Here is a 23,877-nt window from a genome sequence, read left to right on the forward strand (position 1 = left end):
TTTAAACATGTTCATCAGGGGATGGAATCTCAAGAGGAAATTCAAATAGAACTGAAAGAAAATGTTGGAAGTTTTAAATCAAAACCTTGAATTAATCTAGGTCGAATTATGGAAAGCATTAAAACGGGAGAATTTTAACACCTGATCTGCAGGTACAGAGCATTCCCATGAAGACAAATGAAATGTTAGCACTCGAAGTAGAAGGGTAGGATTTAATTACCAAGACTAGGAACATCATATTAAGAATATCTGACATTCAGGAGACATTGGCAGAAAGGAAAAGAAGGTGGGATGCTACTGATAATTAGGGACAGGATCAGTGTATTAGTGAGAAAGGATCTCTGACCAGATAAACAGGATGTGGAATCTGTTTGGCTGGAGCTAAGAAACAGTAAGGAGCAGCAAACGTGAATTTATAGGCTGCCAAACAGTAGGACACTATAAGATCAGAAAAAAGGAGGTACACGGAACAAGGGGAAATGAGGTAATCATAGGTGATTTGAATTTACAATGGGCAAGTCTAATGAGCACCAATGCTGTGGAAAGTGTGTTCCTGGCATGTGGTTGCAAGAGTTTTCAGAAGCAAATGCTTCAGAACCAAACAAGGCAGAGGTTATTTTAGATCCAGCATTACGTAATGACAATGCTAATTAATAATTTTGCTGTAAATGAACTTTTAGAGAATAGTGATCATTGTGTGATAGAATGTTCCATTAAAAAGATGTGCTTCAAACTGAAATATCTTTAATCTAAACAAGGCAGTTATAAAGGCATGAGGATGACGTTGGTTGTAATGGACTGGAAAGATACATTAAAAGGTTTGAAGACAGATAGGCAATGGCTGGTTTTTAAATAACTAATGTTTTGTTTTCGAAAATATACATTACTTTAAAAGATAAAAATACCTATTAGGAAACATGAGCACGCCATGGCTAACAAACAAAGTTAAAGATAAATTCATAAACTTCTTTGAATATTGCCAAAAAAAAAGTTCCTTGAGGATTGAAAGAATTCGATTTCAACAAAGGAAGACAAGAAACTGATAAAAGTGTAGAACTGGAATATAAAATAGCAAGATACAAGGAAAAAAGGTAAATGCTTCCATAGGTACATAAGACAAGCAAATTGGCAAAGACAAATATGGATCAATTAAAGGCAGAAATAAGACAATTTATAAAAGGGAAGAGAGAAATTACAGAGAAACTAAATTAGTACTTTGCACCTGCCTTCAGAGGAAGACGGAATAAGTCTCCCTGACATAACTAAGAGTCTAGCAAGAGTGGAGAACTGAAAAAATTAATATTAACAAGTAACAATGGGGCTGAAACTAGACAGATCCTCGGACTTGCTGACCTTACATTAGTGCGCTTGAAGAGATGGCTATAGAGGTAGTGGATACATTGGTGATCATCTTTCAAAATTCTAACAGAGTCAACATACATTTATGAAAGGAAAATTTGACAAACCTGAGCATTATTTTTGAGGAGTTACTAGCAGTGTAAGTAAGGCAGAACCAATGGATTTGGCACATTTGAATTTGCAGAAGATTTTTGATACAGTCCCGTTCAGGAGGTTAGAAAGCAATCAAAGCATTAAAATTGAGGTATTACACTAGTGTTGAATGAGAATTGGTTGATAAAGGTAAACTGCCTTGGTCCCAGAAAACCATGGGACTGCTCTCATTACAGATGACAGGTAGTGAGTTTAAGTCGCGGGTCACTATATCTTAGGTGAACAGCGAAGTTGAGAAGGTGCATCCTTCACGATGACCTCAGCCAGTGCGGGAATTGCATCTGTACTTTTGGCATCACTGAATTGCAAACCAGCCGTCCAACCAACTGCACTAACTGACCAGCGTATTGGTTAATAGGTGGAAAATAAGTTTAGAAATATATGGGTCACTTTCAAAGGTTGCGACCAGTTCGGAACTGCAAAGATCAGCGCTTGGGCCCGACCTGTTCACAATCTGTATCAGTGACTTAAATGTAGGGACCAACTATAATTCTTCCAAGTTTGCAGATGATACAAAACTTGGTGACAATCAGAGGAGGATGCAAACAGACTTCAAAAGGGTTTAGACAGGCTGAGTGGGCAAAACGCATGACAGATGGAATGAAATGTGGACAAGTGAAAGGTCATCCACTTTGGAAGGAGAGACAAAGCTACAAAATCCTTTTTAAACGGCGAGAGATTGGAAAGTGTTCAAAGCTGAAGGGTCCAGCTGTCCTTGTTCTGAGAAGCTAGCATGCAGATTCAGCTAACAATTTAAAAGGTAAACAGTATGTTAACCGTTATCCTATAAGGATTTGCATACAGAAACAAAGACGTCTTGCTTAAATCATATAAAACACTGGTGAGACCACACCTGGAGTACAATATGCAGCTCTGGTCCACTTGTCTAAGGAAGGATATGCTTTCTATGGAAGGAGTGCAGCAGATATTTATCAGACTGATGATTTATGGGGTGGTGGGACTGCCCTTCTAGGAAAGATTGAGGAGCAACAGTAGGCCAAATAGCTGTCTTCTGTTCCACAACAATTTTCGATTTTTCTATTCTTTGTTTCAAAGAATGAGAGGTTTGATCTCAGATTTAAATTTTGAAAGGGGCAGACAGAATGGATTCAGGAAAGACCTTTCCCCTAACTGAGGATTCTAGAGCAGGAGAGACAATCTCTGAATAAGGGCAAGCCATTTAAAAGGCTGAGATGAAGAGGAACCTCTTCACTCAGAGGGTAGGGAATCATTGGAATTCTCTAATTCAGAGAGTTGTGGAAACTCAGTTGTTGAGTATATCCAAGACAGAGAATGACAGTTATTGGATTAATGACAACATCACTCTAACATGACTTCCCTGATTTTGTTACCTCTACCTTGAGTGATAAAAGCAAGTGTCAGTTTACTAACATGCCCTTGGCACATCATAACACTCAAAGGATACAGAGTTAGAACAGGAATATAGCACTGAGGTGGATAATCATGAGGTGGAACATGTCATGTTCCTATGTAAACTGTACACCACAAAAACACCTGCTAATTCTGCACATAGTGGGGAACACACTGTGTGTGTGTGGGGGGGAGAGAGAGAGAGAGAGAGAGAGAGAGAGAGAGAGAGAGAGAGAGAGAGAGAGCGTGTGTGTTACTGATTTACAAGACTCAAGACTAGAATCCTACATTTTGGGGCCAATGGCAACAGATTTTAATGTTCAACACAACTAGTGTCACTTGTAATGAATCACAAAGTCAGAATGCAGGTACAGCAAACACTCAGGAAGGTAAATGGAATCTTGGCCTTTATTGCAAAAGGACTTAAGTATGCAAGTCTTGCTACGACAGTACAGAGCATTAGTGAGACTTCACCTACAGTAATGCATACAGATTTGGATATCTTTCCCAAGGAGGGATGATGTGGAGCAGAGTGAATATATATTTAAGATTTGAAGAATGAGAGATATTTATCTTGAAACGCAAGATTGCGAGTGGACTTGACAGGGTGGATTCTGAGAGGATGTTTTCTCACCTGGGGAATACAGGACGAGGGGCACAGTTTTAAAATAAAACCAAGTCTAAGTTAAGACAGAGGATTTTCTTCCAAGGGTCATTACTCTATGGAATTCTCTTCTACAGACAGACATGTTGTTCAACGTGAGAGATTTGATCAACAGAGAGTCAAAGGTCACAGGGGCAGGCAGGAAAGTGAAACTGATGCCACAATCAGATTAGCCACGATCCTACTGAATGGTAAAGCAGCCTCATGGCTTCAAATGGCACAGCTCTCTCCCTTAGGTTCTTGGAATTTCAAATACTCCACACTCCTATCCTGCCTCCCAAACCGTCAGGGCACACACAGAATGACTCAAAACATTGAGTAACTCAGGGTGCATGCACACCCATGTATGCACGTGCACATTTGAGGAATTACATGGTTAGGAAATTAAATATACACTTTGGAGCCTTGAGAAAAATTCTAAGACCCTGTTAGTACATTGGGATGGCAAACTCCACGGCAATGCACATCATTAACAGTGTATTGAAAGGGGAAGGAAAGTCTACGGCAAAGACAAATAGAAAAGAGTATTTTCTATTCTAAATGTTTTCCATCCTTTTTTTAAAAAGAAAAACACAAGAACATGGTACCTGGATTGAAGCATTAAATTCGTTGCCACACGGAGACCTGCCACTGATTCTGCTTCTTACAACTTCATACTGGCTTGAGAGCTAGTCAGGAGGAGTCTAATCTCAGAAAAAGCATTATTGCAGAAAAACACTAGCGGCTGGGCACAGAGTCTGTGGTGAGCTCTGCAAGGCAACAAATTTGATGATATTTCAGTACAAGCAGCCTGTATTTTTGGAACCATAAGTTGAGAAAGACATATAGCAAGCAATTCGAGTAGAAAGTACTCCTCTGCTTTGTCTGATCTCATAAATGCAGGCTGAAATCTAACCGTTTTAATCTTAGGAAATTAGCATTTTAGAAATGTAGCTTGTTCTCAGTGTTTCAAGTGCCATGCATGCAGAAAATTCACTAGCAATCATTAAATGTATATGCATTTGGAAAGGCAAGGCCTGATTCGAGATCGTCAACATGGCTTTGTGCGTGGGAAATCATGTCTCACAACCTTGATTGAGTTTTTTGAGGAGATAAAGAGGATTGATGAGGGCAGAGCGGTAGATGTGATCTATGTGGACCTCAGCAAGACATTCGACAAGGATCCCCACGGGAGACTGGCCAGCAAGGTCAGATCTCATGGAATAAAGGGAGAACTAGACATTTGGATACAGAACTGGCACAAAGGTGGAAGACAGAGGGTGGTGGTGGAGGGTTGTTTTTCAGACTGGAGGCCTGTGACCAGTGGAGTGCCACAAGGATCGGTGCTGGGTCCTCTACTTTTTGTCATTTACATAAATGATTTGGATGCGAGCATAAGAGATACAGTTGGAAAGTTTGCAGATGACACCAAAATTGGAGGTGTAGTGGACAGCGAAGAGGGTTACCTCAGATTACAACAGGATCTTGATCAGATGGGCCAATGGGCTGAGAAGTGGCAGATGGAGTTTAATTCAGATAAATGCGAGGTGCTGCTTTTTGGGAAAGCAAATCTTAGCAGGACTTATACACTTAATGGTAAGGTGCTAGGGAGTGTTGCTGAACAAAGAGACCTTGGAGCGCAGGTTCATAGCTCCTTGAAAGTGGAGTCGCAGGTAGATAGGATAGTGAAGGCGGCGTTTGGTATGCTTTCCTTTATTGGTCAGAGTAGGGAGTACAGAGGTTGGGATGTCATGTTGCGGCTGTACAGGACATTGGTTAGGCCACTTTTGAAATATTGCATGCAATTCTGGTCTCCTTCCTATCGGAAAGATGTTGTGGAACTTGAAAGGGTTCAGAAAAGATTTACAAGGATGTTACCAGGGTTGGAGGATTTGAGCTATAGGGAGAGGCTGAACAGGCTGTTTTCCCTGGAATGTTGGAGACTGAGGGCTGACCTTTTGGGGTTAACAAAATTATGTGGACATGGATAGAGTAAATAGGCAAAGTCTTTTCCCTGGGGTGGTGGGGTCCAGAACTGGAGGGCATATGTTTAGGGCAAGAGGGGCAAGATATAAAAGAGACCTACAGGGCAACGTTTTCACACAGAGGGTGGTACGGGTATGGAATGAGCTACCAGAGGAAGTAGTGGAGGCTGGTACAATTGCAACATTTAAGAGGCATATGGATGGGTATATGAATAGGAAGGGTTTGGAGAGATATGTGCCAAGTGCTGGCAGTTGGGACTAGATTGGGTGGGGATATCTGGTCGGCATGCACAGGTTGGACCGAAGGAACTGTTTCCATGCTGTGTATCTCTATGACTCTAAATGGTTTTATACATGCACATGTCCTTGTTATTTTATTGTTAAGACAACAGAGCCTCGCTGTCTCTCTTGGTCGGGAAATAAATCAATGCAGAGCTAACAGGATAGCATTTGATGGACAAAAATAAGAGTAATTCAGCATGCTTTCAGTGTGATTTTGCCCAGTAACATTCCTAAACAGAGGAAGAAAAATAATTAAGCATGCTTAAAGTAGGAGCAGTTCTCCCCTCTCTCCATTATCAGATTGACAAACCTAACAGTGCCAACCTGGTAAACAAAGAGATAACATCTCCTCAGTAACTTCACAGACCAACACATTTATTCTGTTGGCTGTTCAAAAATTGAAAGAAAACTCAATGAATGAATGCCTAGGTCCTCTAGACAAGACATTGGGTTGATACCTTAATGAATGCTGCACTTCGTAATGTACTTCTGTCTCCCTCAAACACAACCCACCCGAATAATTTTAATAAACAAAACTAAATAGGTACCCTCAACATAGAGATTAGTACTGTTTAGTAAACTTCTCAAATGACAAGGCCAGGGGTGAAATGATTGAATAAAGAAGCTGCAAACACATCAACGCTGCACTAGTAAGGTTTCAAAACTGCAGCAGTGACAATTACTGACCAGTGCCACCTATCCTCCCTTCTGCACAATTATGAATATTACTCCTCGTTAATGACGAGTGGCAAAGTTCTGCATATCCCCCTTGAACTGTCCCTTAAATGACCTGGAACAGGTTCAGTATTCATTGGTTGGCCACTTGACTGAATGACTGAAGAGGGGATCCTATTTATGCCTGATTCAATCTTCATCCAGCACATTCGTGCACATTTTAAGTAGAAAAGGATTTAGAGTGGGACCCAGATGTCTCCAACCCAACCTCAACACCAGAGCGGCTAAGGCCATTCCTGTCATTATGTTAAAAACCTAAAACTTAAATATGAAGCAGCAACATTAGTTTGTTTAGGCAGTACCTCAGCAACTGTAGATGGTTCATTGGACTGTTGGAGAAGTTATTAACTTCAGCATCATATGACTTTATTCCAATGCTCGATATACTGAGGAACCTCTATTTCCCGGAATTCAGTTACAGAATATCGGATTATCTGGCAAGATAGCAAGGTTCCGATGCTCAGCTAAATTATGTTAACTGGCATTCGATTATCCAGAATTCCATTAACCAAACAAAATACTCCCCACTTGTGCCCTTTGGATAATCGAGGTTCCTCTGTACTGAGGTATGCCCTGTTAAACGATGCAAACCAGACTGTCCCACAGATACCAGTGTGTCAGAGATATTATGCACGTGACTTCAGATTTACCAAAAGCAACAACCTGGCCTGATATTTGCTGTAATAACACAATGAGTCCAATGATCTCCTTCTGTGATATAAATGTCCATCAGTGCATCAGAAGTATCTGCTTTATAATACAAGATTGTCTCAGAGGATATTCTGTACAGGACATAAAGAGCCATAGTCCAAAGGATCATGGGCATATCTCCTCATTCGAGACAAATAGTTTTTACAGTTTGAAGTAACCACTCCACATGCAAGGGGTAGGGTGAAGAGTCAGGACTCCATGAACTACCACAGCTGGTCAGGGACACAGAATCTGTGTTACTGACTTTATTTGCCACCAGGCACTGTAGTCATTTAGCTAACTGAGCTGATCAATATCATTACAGGATAATATTTTGGCAAAGACTCCATAAATGAAGTGATTTAAGTGAAACTCATTTTGCCATAATGCTGTCATGTCAGTTTGTAAATTATTTGCCTTTACATAGAGGATAGTCACTTGGAAGCATGCAAAACGTTAAGGGAATTCAAGTGAAGTTCCATAGGGAGTGGCAAATTCAAATATGTATTAAAATTTGCAGCTACATGGTTCCGAAACTCTTAATATTCTCTATATTTGTGATAAAATTCCAGGTAATCCTCCATAAATGACAGTGAAACATAATTTTGGTAAAACAGAAATAAGCTTTCAATTTGCATAGGACACAAGCGTGCCTTGTATATATACAATACCAAAATGTTGTCTCACACAGAAATCAGAACTGACCAAGTAATTTTGTTCAAGAGAATACAGAACCACACAGAAAAATACGTGTGGCCATTGAGTACACCTCAGCCAACATTCTGTGTGCGCTGCATTCTTCAGCTATTACAGTACAATGCAAACTCTTACCTGAACATTTCAGTAAGTTCTCCCTTAACCAGAGCAACAGTAACTGGGAATCCAATGCAGGCAGGTACCAGGTACAGTAGAGCAGGCTGACAATTAAAAGCAAGAACGAAAGAAAACTTTACATCCTCGACATCCATAGTTTAAGCCAAATAGTAACACATACAGAATAGAGTACTCTTAGTGAGGTTTATGCTACTGCACAATGAAACTTGGTTTGCACAAATATTTTCAAGTCAATTTGGATTCAATCACATTTCGCAATAAGAGCGGTTCACTTTCCTGGAAAGCAGGCCTTGCAAAACAGAATTGAACAGCACTTATTGATGCTGGAGATTTTATTCCTTGCTGTGGCTACCTTCGAGAAGTTAAATGGGTTTGGGTCAATGTGATGCTGCTTATCGAACAAAAATAAAACTCTATTCGGACAGAGACCCGCAAAGTTAAAGTCAATTTATCCCAATAAATTCTTAGACAATTTCTAGGTGGCAAATAGGTACTGGGAAAAAAATCCCACCCCCAATATATGCCTCCTATTTTTGTCAGCATGCAAGATAGAGGCACACAACACAGACACTTCGCACCAACTCATCTGTGCCAACCAGGTTTCCTAAACTGCATTAGTCCATTTGTCCACGTTTGACCCATTTCCTTCGAAACCTTGCCTATCCAAATGTCTTTAAAATGTTATAGTTGTACCAGCCTCCATCACTTTCTCTGGCAATGTGTTCCATATATGCGCCACCCTCTGTACAAAAAAGGCCCCTCAGGTCCCTTTAAATCTTTCCCTCCTCACCTTTAACCTATCCCCTCTAGCTTTGGACTCCCCTACCCTGGGGGAAAAAACCTTGTTATTCACCTTATTTACGCCCCTCATGGTTTAATAAACCTCAAAAGGTCACTCCTCAGCTCCAACGATCCAGGGAAAGAAGTCAGTCCATCCAGCCTTGGCTTAAAGCTCAAACCCTCTCGTCTCAGTAACATCTTTGTACATGTTTTAAATGCTGCTTTGCAGTATCAATATACCTAAAAAAAACTTATAGGCTCACCTGAATATCTAACAACAAGAAAGTAATGTGGAAGGAAGCAACAGCAAGGAATAAAATCCCTATTTGCTGTTAAATATGCTGAACCTAGAATGACGATTGTGAACAAAGAGCGAAAGAAGTGAAGTGCTAAACACGAATCCAAACTGAAATACAGTTCTCTCAATGTCTACACTTCATCCAATAACATGGCCTGAGGAAGACTGACAACTTGAGACAGAGTAGGTGGTTTCAGGTAGAAAACAAGATCAGTAGTGACACGCTTGACAGGATGTGTTAGTGATCTGTCATAGGATGACAATAAAAGTTGAAGTTAAGTTAACAATGCAGCAATCGACACAGGATGCAAAAATCGCAAACAACTGAGTTAATGCAACTAGAATTAAAAGCTTGAAAGTAGAAGGCCATTAAGCACATCTCACCTGAGCATGCTTGAAAGTGTGCATTACATAAATGGTAAGTCCAAGACCAAAGACATAAGCGAAGAAGCTAGTGTAGAAGTACGTCCGGCTGTTCTTCTTCAAACTAGGCCAGAAGGGACAAGAGATCGGGGATTAAAAAAAAAGAAACAGATTAGCAAATCCTGCAAATTGTACCGATTATACTCGGCAGAATTTTGATCTGACAATTTTGATCTCAATTTCAGTACAAAATTCTCATCAAACTAGTTGGTAGCCCGTAAGAATGAATATAAAGAATAAGTCACATTTACAAATTTAGGGTGGTACAGTGGTTACCACTGCCAGGTACCCAGATTCAATTGTAATCTTGGGTGACTGTCTGTATGGAGTTTGCAAGTTCTCTCCATGTCTGAGTGTTTCTCTGCCAGGTGGTCCAGTTTCTTCCCATGGTCTAAAGATGTGCAGGTTGGGTGGAAAGGCCATGCTAGATCGCCTGCAGTGTACAGGGATGTGTAGGCTAGATGATTAGCCATACACACACAAGAACTTGCCAACTCTCAGTCTCTTTCTAGTTACAGTTAAAACATTGCTACTTTTGGCAATATCTACCTCCTTTAAGCTGTAAATATCTTCCTTTAAAACCTAAACTCGCTCTTTCCAGCTCCACTACTTTATATTTAGGGTAACTGATAGTGTGGTTCAGTTTTATGAGGATTAACAAACTGAAAATCCAAAATTAATTCAATTATAGGGCAGAAATCTTCCCTGGTGAAGAAAGAATTGAATATGGTCAGAATCGCTCTGTTTATTCATGCACTTTAACAGCTTACCTCACATCAAAACGAAGTAGAAGAGCAATGAAGATACCTAAGGTTAGGGAAAGAAACAGAATTAATTTCCGCTCACAAAATAGAATTGAGATGTGATTAGAGGTAACTTTAATCTTGGAAAGAACTTTACACTGAAGGGTCACCAAGTACCTAAGTCATCTACACCAGACTTGAATACGTAAATTGCTTCAGAGATACATGGGTGTTCAAGTGGCTAAAGCAGCATCCCTTTACCCCCAACAATTGGGCTTGAAGTCAGTTAGACAAATAATTTTTCTTTAGTTTTCGACTTTTTGCACATTTGACCTCAACGAGTTATAGAAGCTTTCAGCTACCTCTTGCAAAAGGCAATTCTTCATCCTTGAGCTGAGATAGTGAGGGTTAGCATTAGACATACAACTACAGAGGATATTTCAAACAATTTCCCCAGCAACCGATGCACCCTCGTCACCTCCACAGGAATCACTGGACAAACTCAAGGGAAGGAAAATGGGATCATTTTCCCAGCCCCACACTCAGGTTCAATAATAATGTACTACTGTGGCCCCAATGGAATTACAAATTGCTTTCCTATGGCTCACAGTGCTACCGTTGAACACAATAATTAAGTTTCTCAGAACTTAAGATCACCCTTCTTTACATAACTGAGTCTATGATTTAAACTCCATTGTACTGAGTAGAGAAGTATCCCATGTTTTAAGTAGCTATTCTATTAAGAAATGCCTGATAAATAATCGGAGAGCACACAGAGCTCAAAGTCCTCTAAACCTGTGCTAGCTCTTAGAAAGACCTATGCATTTAGTCCCATTCCCCCATACAATGGCAACTTATTCCCTTTCAAGTAACTCTTCAATAACTACTGATCCATTAACAATCCTGATCTTTAGTATCAACTTTATCATTATTTCATTGAATTTAATCACTCTAAAGTCAATTAATTTCACCTTGGGATATTTCTGGCACCCAGATCATGTTAAATTTGTATTATCCAATAATCACTACCACCATGTTACACGGAACACATTTCAAACGTATGCAGCAACACAAACTTGGGTAGCCATGAGGTGTTATGAACCATCAGCATAATTGTATTCACCCACAATCTGTAACTTCATGACACGGTATATCCTTCCACTCTACTGTCAGCATCGTGCCAGGGGAACAACCCAGGCTCAACAAAGGGTGCAGGGGGCATGCCAGGAGAAGCTAGATGGTCTGACATAGCAAACTGATGCCTCATACGTCAACAATAGGGACGACTGGCACAACAAACAGCAGAAGCACTCGATACTGATACCAACTATCACATTTAAGTTCTACAATTCTGTTACATCCACAAATTGGAGGACAATCAAAACAGCCAACAGAAGGAGGTAGCTTCACAATATCTCAATTCTCCAGGATTCGGGAGCCCAACATTTCAAAAACGACAACGCTTAACCATTTACAACCAACCATCTTCAGCCAGAAGTGCCAGGCAGATGATTCAAGTTTGCCTCCTCCCATAATCCCCAGCATCACAGATTATAGCCTACAGCCAATTTGACTCTCCACATGATAACAAGAAAGGTTGAAGGCATTGAATGCTGCAAAAAACAATGGGTCCTGAATACATTGCAACATTAGCACTGAGGAGGTGTGCTCCAGAACGAGCCGTGCCCCTTTGTTGAGCTGTTCCAGTGCAACCACAACTTTGACATCTATCAGTAATGTGGAACGCTGCCCAGATATATCCTATACACAAAAAGTAGGATAAAGATAATTTGGCAAAATACATCCCATAATATTTGCAATCAACAAAGTGAAGGAAGATGCCATCATCAGTCCTATCGAGTAGCCCATACACAGTGATAAACTAAATACCAATGAGCAGGTTGAGTTCCAATAGAACCTCAGCTCCTAAACTCATTATAGCCCAGGACCTAATAGAGGTAACGTTTAGAGGGGACGGGAGGTAAGTAACTGCCCTTGGTGTCAAAGCCAGACTTAATGTAGTGTTATATCAAGGAGTCCCAGAAAAACGCTTCAGCCACTGAAGCATGCAAAGTTCACGCGTGACAGCAGCTGATGTTGGCTGAGAAATAGAAAGCAACATTCATGCTACAGAAGCGATAGGCAATTACCATAGCTCAAAGAGAATTTAACAATCACTTCCTGATATTCAATGACATTACCACCTCCAAATCCCCCAATATCAGCATCCTGAGGCTTAGCATTGGTTAGAAACTGGCCATTTAAAAAACTTCACTCCCTGATTTGGTATCGCTGGCGAAGCTAGCATTTTACTGTCAATCCCTATTGCTTCTGGAACTACTGGAGTCAATGGGGAGTTGGTACATCTACAGTGAGGCGTGTTATTCACAAGTAGTTGTTCCAGCAATAGTGAAAGAACGGCTCCAGTTGCAAGTAAGGATGCATGTGGTTTGGAGGAGAACCTATAGCTGGTGGTGGCATACACATGTATCTGCTGTCATTGCCCTTTTAGCTGGGAGAGGTTGTGGGTTTGGAAGGTGTTGTCAAAAAATCTTGGTGAATTATTGAAATGCATCTAGAAGAAGGCACAAACTGCTAGACATGTATCTCTCTATCATTGGGTCAAACTCCTGCAGCATACTCCCCACCATCATGCAACCGCACCAGATGGGCTGCAGTGAAGGTGTCGCACCATCTCTGTCGAGGGCAATAAATAATCTCCCAGGGACATCTACATCCTGTGAAAGAACATAAGAAAGAGCCTCTGTATATGAGATTCCTGATGAAGGGCTCATGCCCAAAACGTTGACTCTACTGCTCCTCAGATGCTGCCTGACTGGCTGTGCTTTTCCAGCACCACAGTCTTTGACATGAAACAATGCTGCAAATTCCATTATGTATTCACTTTTTGGGCATGAATAATGGCCATTCCAGTGTGGGAAACATGTATTCCCAAATAAATTCACTATTAGTCTCCAACAAATCCATGCTGTTCTTACATGTTTATCAGCACAGAGCAAATAGAAACAGCCATGAAATCTTATATCAACTCGACTCTTAGCTACTTCAACACCATTAAGTCGTTATCCACTTCATTTTTTTTGAAGTATTGCACGATTATTTACATGAAATTTAACTTGCAATTATTTCTCCCATTTGCATATTTGTCCAAATCACGATGCTTCCTCAGTTTCTGTTGCATTTCCAGTTTATCACATAAGTAGGTAGGGTGGTAAAGAAGGCGTACTGCACGCTAGCTTTCACGTGTTGGGGAATTGAGTACCAGAATTAAGATGTCATGTTGCAACTTTATAAGACTTTGGTTAGGCCACACTTGTCGTATTGTGTTCAATTCTGGGCGCCACATTACCGGAAGGCTGTGGAGGCCTTGCAGGGGGTGCAAAGATTAGAGGGTATGAGCTATAAGGATAGAAAAACTTGGATTGCTTTCTGTGGAGTGGTGTAGGCAGATGGGAGACTTAATAGAAATCGATCAAATTATGAGATGTATAGACAGGGTTGATGGTCAGAATAATCTTCCCAGAGTTGAAATGTCTAAAATTAGGGGGCATGCATTTAAAGGTGAGGGGGGAAAGTTCAAAGGAGATGTTAGGGGCAAGTGTTTATTTTACACAGTGATAGGAACCTGGAACATGCTGCCAGGGGTGGTGGTGGAGGCAGATACGATAGGGACCTTTAAAAGACTTTTAGATAAGCACACAAAAATGCAAAACAACTGAGGAATATGAACTAAAGGCAGGCAGAAAGGATTAACTTCATTTGGCGTCATGTTCAGCACAACATCATGGCTGAAGGGCCTATTCCTGAGATGTGCTATGTTCTATCAGCTGCAAATCTGATGACCTTGCATTTTTTCTCAATAGTACATTGGTGGAAATTAGAAACAACAGCTGTCCATAGAAACAATTAAACCTCAAGATTTTCACTTCCTACTTCTCATCACTCAGTGCTATCAAGCAGCACCTACATAGCAATAACCTGCTCACTGACACGGAGCTTGGGTATTGCCTGAATCACTTGACTCCTGACCTCACTACAGCCTGAGTTCAAACATGAACAAAAGAACTGAATTTCAGGGGGAGGTGAGAGCGACTATTCTTGATATCAAAGTTGCATTTGACACAGGGTGACATCAAGTAGCTCTCGCACAACGGGTGTCAACAAGAATCAGGGATGAAAATGTTCTGCTGGTTATGCCTGGTACAAAGTAAGGTTGCTGTGGTTGTGGATGTCAGTCATATCAACTTGCAGGGTATCTCTGCAGGAGCTCTGCAGAGCAGTCTCGCAGGCCCAACCATTTTCAGCTGTTTAATCAGTGACCTTTCCTTTACTATAAACGTCTGAAGTGGAGATGCTCACAGTTGATCAACAATGCTGAGCACCATTGACAATTCCTCAGATATTGAAGCAGTCAAAGTCCAAATGCAGCAAGACCTGTGAAATATCCAGGTTTGGGCTGACAAGTGGCAAGTAGCATTCATGACAAACAAGTAGCAGGCAATGTTCATGTCCAACAATAGAGAGAATCTAACAATCATCCTATGTCCTTCAATGGCATTACCATCACTGAATACCCCAATTACAACATCTTGAGGGTTACCATTGACCAGAAACAGAACTAGACTAGCCATATAAACACTGTGACGACAAGAGCAGGTCAGAGGTCAGGAATCCTATAGCAAGTAATTTACCTCCTGACTTCTCAATGCCTGTCCACTATCTACAAAGTGACAAAGCTTCATCCAGAGGCTCACTGATGATGTTACACTGATGATGGTGACAAAACATCTGAAAATGAACCTTCCAGCTCAGCAAGCAAACCTACACCCACAAAGTGACAAGTTAGGAATGTGATAGAATACTTGCCACTTGCAAATGCAGCTCCAACAATTAGGAAGCTCAGCACCTTTCAAGATAAAGCAGCCCATTTGATAGCACCATATTCACTCCCTCCACAATCGGCACAATAGCAGAGCGTACCATCTACAATATGCATTGAAGTAATTTGCCAAGGGTCCATAGATAGCACCTTTCAAGGCAATGACCACTACAATCTAGAAAGAGAAGTCCAGCAGATGCATAGGAACATTACCTACAAGTTACTCTCCCAACCAATTACTCTCTGGGAAACAGATTGCCATTCCTCCAGTGTCGCTGGTTTAAAATACCGGAACTCCTCCCAAATGGCACGGGAAATAAACTATAGTACGATCCGGAAGCTTACCATCACCTTCTCAAAAGGTGAGTAGGGAAGGGGAGTAATGTCCACAAATGGCCCAAGTGATCAATTTATTCCACTCAAAAGTAGCCAGGCCAAACAGACATTCTAATTTCATTTTACGATCAATCTGAAACATCCTCACACATCAAACAAAATTCCAGAACAATGGGATCAGATAAAGTCAATTGTACTAGACTTTCATGGCCAGATGATAGGGTGAGTGTTGTCATCACCAGGGTCAGTTGGATGAAAGCAATGCTGAAATGTGACCTCCTTGAACCAACTTAGCAAACTCCACTCCCTGCTAGCAGAATCCTCGATTGAAAGTCCAGTAGCAGCATTTCAACAACTCACCATTTGATACCCAAAAGGTAAATCCATCAGATAAAAGGACATGTGGTGGGAATGTCCTTGAGATCTAACAGTATGCTGACAATCATAAAATGTAATGCTTTTTTTTGAAGGCACCTAGGCTAATTGACTAGACAATGGTCAAAAGGACAAAATCCACTTTGCCAAGGGGATGGTATCACTGAAGGATGGCGATGCAATTCATCAAAGCTGAATTGAACAGTTTCAACAATTCCTTAACTGCGAACCTTATATTCTTCAGGATATACCCCAGTATCCTGTTGCAAAATCCATGACTGAATCAGCCTGGATAGGGGAACTGTCACAAGGAAATGAGAAACAATACACCCTTTGTGGCTCCAATAGTTAAAACTGGCCATAACAGAATCTGTCAAGACACATCACGTTGAGTACAAATGCCGTAATGATGAGGCAGAGCAATGGCTTGGACAGGGCAAGAGAACATAGAAAGTAGATCTTGCTATTTAGCGGGAATAATTTTGCTTTAATTAGTTAACTTTCTCCCTTAGCCATGATAATAGTCTGGCAGTACGCAAATAATTCTCCAATACCCTGACAAGGTTTTTGTTGCAACAATTACCTATGACTGGAAACAGCACCTCTTGAGCAGCAGCTTGTTTTTCACTCATCTGCACAGATTTGCAGATAATCAGTGAGTAATTAGAAGCAACCTCTCTCCAGAAATAAGACAGTGAATGCTTCAAGTTCAAGGTTAAATACAGACAGCCAATTACTTTAATTAACTCAAATCCTTCAGCTCAAATCACAACAAATGATGTTTTTTGGCAGCAAGTTGTGAAACATGTGGTAACAGATCACAATAACGTATCACACGGAGGAGAAATACATGCCTGCAGCTTAGTTGAACAATGACATTTTTAGACCACTCTCTCAATTCCATTCCCTAGCTTCACACTCCATCCCTTGCCCTGGCAACACTCAGATTAAGCCAGTCCTTTTTACAATCTTGGGGTTGTGGCTGATCCCAAGGTGAGCTTCAGACCTCATACACGTGCCATCACTTACATCACTCCTGACTTATTGAACCGAATCTCATCACTGTAACTGGTATGAACTAATGAAATCTGGAATTGAAAGTTAGTCGCAGTGTTAGTCATCATGATACTATTATCATAAAAATTCCAGCTGGTCCACTTCCTCTCATACAAGAGCATTAAGAGCTCATAAGCATGCAGCACATTCCAACTTTCACACGTATAATTCTTCAGACTAGGAAGTGGAAAAATCACAGAATGCATGGTGGACACAGTCATTCTGCCTAACTGGTTCATGTTCTGCTTGAACCCCCTTTTCACTCAATTATTTCAGCGTAACTTTTTATTCCTTTCTACCTTGTGCACTTACTTAGCCTCGCTTTTAATGCATCTATGACACCTCTTTCCATCTTCTAGCCAATCTTCAGATAAAGTTTCTTCCCCAAAACTATAAATATTTTGACATCTGTGTCTACTCAGTCAGATTCCTTTAATGTTAAAAACCTCACTCTGCTGGAGGAATAAGAAAGACCCCAACCTGTTCAATCTTTCCTCATCCATCAGTTCAGCTGTCAGCCTTTACAATGTTAATAGGTTCATGTATTATCTGAATCCTGTTTTGCATCGGACAGGAGCCATATTATACCTGATGGGACTAAGAGCAAGCAATGCAAGATTGAACAAAGTCTCACACCTTTTGCTTTAACATTCAAGTCAAATTGGCAATCGGATTCAGAGTTGTAACTCCACTCTGACGTTGTGGCACTTGGCATGAATATCCAAGTTCTAATATTAGCCTTCCAAGAAAATCTTGGAGCTTGCTGCAGAAACAAACATTCAGGGTTACAGATTAAAATTAAGAGAGGCATGACTCTGGAAGTTGACCAGTCAGATGGAGAAACAGTTTCAAAGTAGGAGACATACTGAATTTCCAGTCAGGGAGAACACTCTTACCTGGAATGACAATATCACCCAAGCCAAGCATTGCAAAATTATTGGCTGCAAGTCCTTTCTCCAGAAGATCTTGAGGGAAAACCACTAAGAAGAAAAAAAAATCAGAAAATGAAATCCAGAAGGAAAAGGCAAACTTTCCATTTACCTTTCAAGCTTGGGTGTTGGGAGGGAGGGGAACCTACAATGACAACTACTGGAAAATGACTTCCAGCCAATTAAATGAACTCATGTTGAAGGGGAACAACCAACTTCAGCATCCAAGTTTCCACCAACAATGTAATAACTGCCAGATAAACCCATTGCCTTGTGATGCTCATGGAGGGCTAACTCCCCAGCTCTTCTTGGAAGCTGCTGCCATGGGATCTTTTACATCCACCTGAAGACAGACAGGGCTTTGGTTAAATGTCACACATTTAAAAGAAAACAGAACATCCCCCTCATGACTAGACAGAAGCATCAGCCTTTATTTGTGTGCCCTAAACTGAGGATATGTAAAAGAAGCCAAGCTAAATGATTCACTCTTGCTCACATTATCTTCCTTCAGCGAAAGTTTTGCCCACTCAGTAAACTTGTCCATATTCATTCACAGCCTGTGTCCTCTCAGTATTTGTCCGCACCTAAGCATTAATTTTTGGTCAATCTGGATATTTTATTTGAACCTTTTTGTAGGATGTGAGCAGATTCAGAGGGGAATAGGCAGCAAGATCCTGCTGGAAATGGAGGGTTTGAGAGATTAAAAAAAAAGACTGGAAAAGCTGGGACTTTTTTTCATTGGAGTGAAGGATGTTCAAGGTGACTTCATTGCGGATTATAAAATCATGACGGACATAGAAAAAGTGAATAACAAGAGTCTTTTTCCCATGGGGTGGGAAGAGTTCAAAACTAGGGGGCATATTTTTAATGTGAGAGGAGAAAGTTTTAAAAAGATGAGGGGAAACTTCTTTTTAAAAAAACACTGGTTCATATGGAATGAACTGCTAGAGAAAGTGGTGGATGCAAGTACTTTACAATATTTAAAAGATATTTGGATGGTTTGGAGGGACACGAGCCAAACGCAGGCAGCTGGGCCTAGTTTAGTTTGCGAACATGGATGAACCGAAGAGTCTGTTTCCATACAGTATGACTCGAGGTGATACTGTTACCATCTGATCTACGGTTGACACTGGGAAAGTCTGACCATTTTCTCCCATAGACTATTTAGCGATCTTGCTAGAAATGGAGGTCAGGCAAGTACTGGATCACATACTCAGATGATTCTCTCCCCCACCCTCATCACAAACAAATAGCCTGCCAATACTTACCACTGCCATTAAACAAAGAAGAATCGCCACTGTAGGCGAGTTAGTGAAGGGCTACAGGCGCCTGCGGATAACACCCAAACCACAAGTCAGTGCCTTTAGTTGAGCCACTGAGAAGTTTGGTAATAATGTTGAGGTCGAGGAGGAAGGGATAGAAACTCTATCATAAAGGAACAAACTTTCACAGTATGCTACGTACATTCTTGTGCCAGACTGTATAAATACAGAGCAGCTGGGGTATCCTGCAGCCGACAACAGGAATGTTTGTTTTTGACAATCTCATTCCAGTTCGCGCTGTGCGCAGTGATACTGCCCAACCACAGGCCATCTGGAATCCAACCACCAGCTACAGTAATAACAGGCATTTTGCTGACAGTTTCTATTTCTGCCCTCTTGCAGCTGTATTGGTAAGCAGCAGGCTACCAGCCCAGACAAACTGATCAAAAACAAAATATCTGTTTATAAACTCTCCTTTGCTTTTAGAGGAAGTAGGAGAGACAGGGGCTTCTAATAAAGCCACTAAGGCCCTGAATCGTAGAAGCAATTTACTATAATTACATAAATCACATTTTAAAAGCTTGCAGCATGCCAAATTCAAAATGAAAATTTAAATCGATAGTCATTACAATTATTATATATCCTTGCACACATCCCCACTGAGAAACTATGAGGGTTTAAAAATGCAAAATAATCGTGCCCTGATCCAGGTATGAATTACAGCTACTTAAGGGCTTATTTTAGCAGTTTGTCTATAAACAAGTCCCTTATATCGTCAATTCCAATGCACTGTTTTTTTTTGTCTTTTAAAAAAATGTCAAATGCAAAGCTGCCCTACATCAGAAAAAAAATTGCTACTGTTAGATTCTGCCAATTCATCGTATCAACATCAACAAATCCTAGATTTTAAATTTCTCTCGAGTGTTTGCCACTCCTTCCATGGCCTCATCCCTCACAATCTCTAATCTCCTGCAGCCATAGTAATGCAGTTTGTTCTATAATGTTCCTGTGACTGGGCAACATTTCAGCATTCAAACCAGAACTCTATCAATAAATACATTGACTTGGTCTCCATGTACCAACCTCTGAGAAAAAGAACTGGAAATGATGTCACCCACCTTAACAGACCCACACTCAAATAGTAAGCAGGAGAGAACACCAGCGCTTCAACGGAGGCTCACTGATGATGTGACCTAGCATGGTAACGAGATGTCTGAGAACAAACCCACCAGCTCAGCAAGCATATTTACAACCTGAACATTTTGTTACCTTAAAAATACGCTACGTTGTTGCCACTTACGTTCTGACAATCTGCCCTCAATTTCAAAAGATGCAGATTATATCAAATTAGGCCGCGAGAGATTTCAACATCAGGGCTAAATTTACAGAAGGACAAGATTCATAATGGCCAACATAATTGAATTTGACATATGGCACAGAATTGTACACAGCAAACAAGTCGTGAATAGGGAAACTAAATGTTCAGGTTCAGCTCTGGGCCAGGAGGTTGGGCTCAAGTTGCACCTGTTCCAAAGTTGTGTAATAATATCTCTATAAAGGTTGATTAGAAAATATCTTAATCATCCAAATTCAATTTTAAAAAAAGCCCAATTCCTGACAAGCACAGAACTTTCTATACCAAGAGTGTGCCTTCAGTCCACTTTTGCCATAGTCACCTCATACCTGTTGACAGGAGTACAACACTTCTAGCTGTGGAGCAAGTCTATGGGCCAGAAAAAGTGCTAAAGGTAGATATTTTCCCTGCACCACAAGTGGCGCTTTTACCAGCTGACGAGCTGCAATAATTTGAGAGAGAGAAGTAGCTACAAGTACGTTTATTATACACAAGCTGACATCAAGTGCACCTAATTTTTTCATAATAGCCACATTTCTTTTAACCTGACCAAAATTCCATTCAGCGTTTTGGGCAAACCTGATTACTTCCGTGAAATACAGCATAATAGTAAATTTTAAATCCAGGAAAAGGAGAATCTGGCAAATATTAAATTGAACCATATTGATTCCAGTGTGGCACAGCTCCCTCTACAGGGTGTATGTTGTGCAGCTTTGATAATGTTGCTCTGAAATACAATTTAGAAACTGCTTTGAAGTGGTGTGTTAGAATTCATTGCCAGATGGTGATTGATATTATTAGAAACATACCATAGGTAATACATTAATCCCATTCGTCAAAAGATTCCATAAAACTAACTGATCACTTCATAAGTGTCATCTATAGCTCAACTGGTAGCACATTCACGTGAACCAGAAGGCTGAGACTTGAAGTCCCACTCCAGGACTTGAGCAAGACCCTGAATGACACTTCAGCATGGCACTGAACATGCTGCTGTCCTTCAGATGATAGATTTATCAGAGGCCTTATCTGTCCTTTGGATGGATGTAATAATACCAACAGTATTACTATGAGGAGGATAACTAACCTGGCTAGAGATTTTCTTATTAACCTGTTCAGATATATCATGACACACACGGGTGTTGAGCATCTGGAATTCACAATCTGAGTTGGTGGTGAAGGCAGAGACGCTAAACTCTTTCAACAAGTACCTGCACCCTAAGCTGCAGGGCTAGGAGCCGTGTGCAGGAACAGGGGATTACAAAGGGCAACCATGCGTCTGTCAACATGGACAAGATGGGCCAAATGGCTCTCCTCTGTGTTGTATCATTTGTATGGTTTCTACTTGTGGACCAGGGGATCCTGAACCACAATTCAGAGTACCACTGCCCCATAAAAACCCAAAATTAATCCCTCAATTGACATGAAAAACAGCTCAGACTGTGGTTTAAAAATTACTTGCCAAACTTTCTGCAACAGCGATTCCACTTCAGAAGTATTTAATTGTTTGAACACACTGGGATGGTTGGTAGTCGTGAAAGGCACTATATAAATGCAAGTGTTTCTTGCCAGTGGTAGTTGCACATGAATAATCTGTTTGATTGTGTACCAGCTAAAAGGACAACACCAAAACTAATATTTACTCAGAAGCAATAGTTAAGACAGCATATAATATACACATTTCACAGAAGGGCTACATTATGATACCGTAAGGGCTATATTGCATACTTTTACAAGCCTACATTTGACTTTTCAATTAATATAGCAAAACAATTCCTTTTTAGTGTCACAGAGCAGGAAAAGAAATGGAGGGAACAATAGAATTCATTGTTTGTAGTAAAATCCCAGATGCCAAGTGCTATCCTTTTTAATATAATTGCCTGCAGCCTCGTAAGACAGCTTAAACCATTCACGTTTGTACTGATTTCTCCAATCAGCTTTACTTTTCCAAAATAATGTTCTTATCCTTCTTTGAAAACAATTATAATCTTAGCACTTCTGATGCCACTAGCATTTGTGACAATGCAGCTCTTTAACAAGGTTATGCTGTCCTTGGTTTTTTTTTGCCAGTGGGGTCAAAAGCAGGGATCCCTAAAGATCTGGGTTTAACTACTTGAGAATGCTTTCAAGTTTCTAAAACAAAATTCTTGTACAATGAAAGGGGAGTACTCCCAGCTCAGCTTCTCTCTGGTTTAACTTGGTCTGGTTGTTCACTGAAAGCAGTCAGTTTAGAGGCTGTTGGTCCAAGAAACAGCAACAGAAAAGGTGGTCCATGCTGAATCTCTCTGCCACCCCTCCCTCTCTCCTCGAAAAATCTCTTGTGTTGGATTTTTCCTTTTTCTTTGCAAAAGGGATTGCAAGTATTTGGTACAGCATCATTAAATTAGGATAACCCATTCAGTTTTTGGATAGGTTAAGTTATTCTACATCCTGCTCTCTTTTGGTAATGTTGCATTCATTCGGTAATGTTGCAAATAAAATTCTGTTTTGTTCTAAACTCAGCTGCATTACTCCTGCAATATCCACTTCACACCTGCTTAAAATAACTAGCAAAGTTAGGTTCTGGGCCACTTTTCTTGAAATGTTTTGAGGGATCTGGCCTGGTCCATAACAGTACTGCCCTCTGAAATAGTTGGCAAGTCACTCAGTTGAATTGAACAACCACACTTTCAACAGTTCAAAATGGGATTTGGGAGATCATATTGTGGCCGTCCAGGACATTGATTAAGCCACTTTTGGAATACTTCATGCAATTCAGACAAGATGTTGTGAAACTTGAAAGAGTTCAGAAAAAGATCGAAGACCATAAGACAAAGCAGAAATTAGGCCATTCAGTCCCTCAAGTCTGCTCAGGTCATTCAATAATGGCTGATAAGTTTCTCAATCGCATTTGCCTGCTTTTTCTCCGTAACCCTTGACAATCAGGAATTTAGCAATCTTCTATGGCAGCGAATTCCATAGATTCCCCACTCGCTGGCTGAAGAAGTTTCTCCTTGTCTCCATTCTAAGAGGTCTTCCCTTTACTCTAAGACTGTGCCCTCAGGTCCTAGTCTCTCCTACCAATGGAAACATCTTCCCAAAATCCACTCTGTCCAGGATGCTCAGAATTCTGTAAGTTTCAATTAGATCCACCCCTCATCCTTCTAAACTCCATCGAGTATAAACCCAGAGTCCTCAAACGTTCCTCATATGTTCACTCCTGGTACCATTCTTGCGAATCTCCTCTGAAGACATTCCAGGGCCAGTACATCCTTCGTGAGATACGGGGGTCAGAACTGCGCCAATGTGGCCTGACCAGAGTCTTATACAGCCTCAGAAGTACATCCCTGTTCTTATATTAATATCCTCTCAAAATAAATGCCATCATTG

The 23,877-nt window shown here is 40.7% G+C and overlaps 1 protein-coding gene across 2 annotated transcripts in view; it reads right to left on the minus strand.

Annotated features, from left to right (window-relative positions):
- hm13 (histocompatibility (minor) 13) overlaps positions 1 to 23,877 on the minus strand; it is a 74,705-nt gene that overhangs the window by 20,083 nt on the left and 30,745 nt on the right. For both annotated transcript variants that reach the window (XM_072556289.1, XM_072556290.1), the window contains exons 8-11: positions 17,860 to 17,943; positions 10,324 to 10,360; positions 9,515 to 9,617; positions 8,050 to 8,135 (exon numbers count right to left, since the gene is read on the minus strand). In XM_072556289.1, the coding sequence (XP_072412390.1) occupies positions 8,050 to 8,135; positions 9,515 to 9,617; positions 10,324 to 10,360; positions 17,860 to 17,943 (310 nt within the window). The remainder of the gene's footprint in view (positions 1 to 8,049; positions 8,136 to 9,514; positions 9,618 to 10,323; positions 10,361 to 17,859; positions 17,944 to 23,877) is intronic.

This window comes from Chiloscyllium punctatum, chromosome 37 (genome assembly GCF_047496795.1).
Source record: "Chiloscyllium punctatum isolate Juve2018m chromosome 37, sChiPun1.3, whole genome shotgun sequence".
Classification (NCBI taxonomy): domain Eukaryota; kingdom Metazoa; phylum Chordata; class Chondrichthyes; order Orectolobiformes; family Hemiscylliidae; genus Chiloscyllium; species Chiloscyllium punctatum.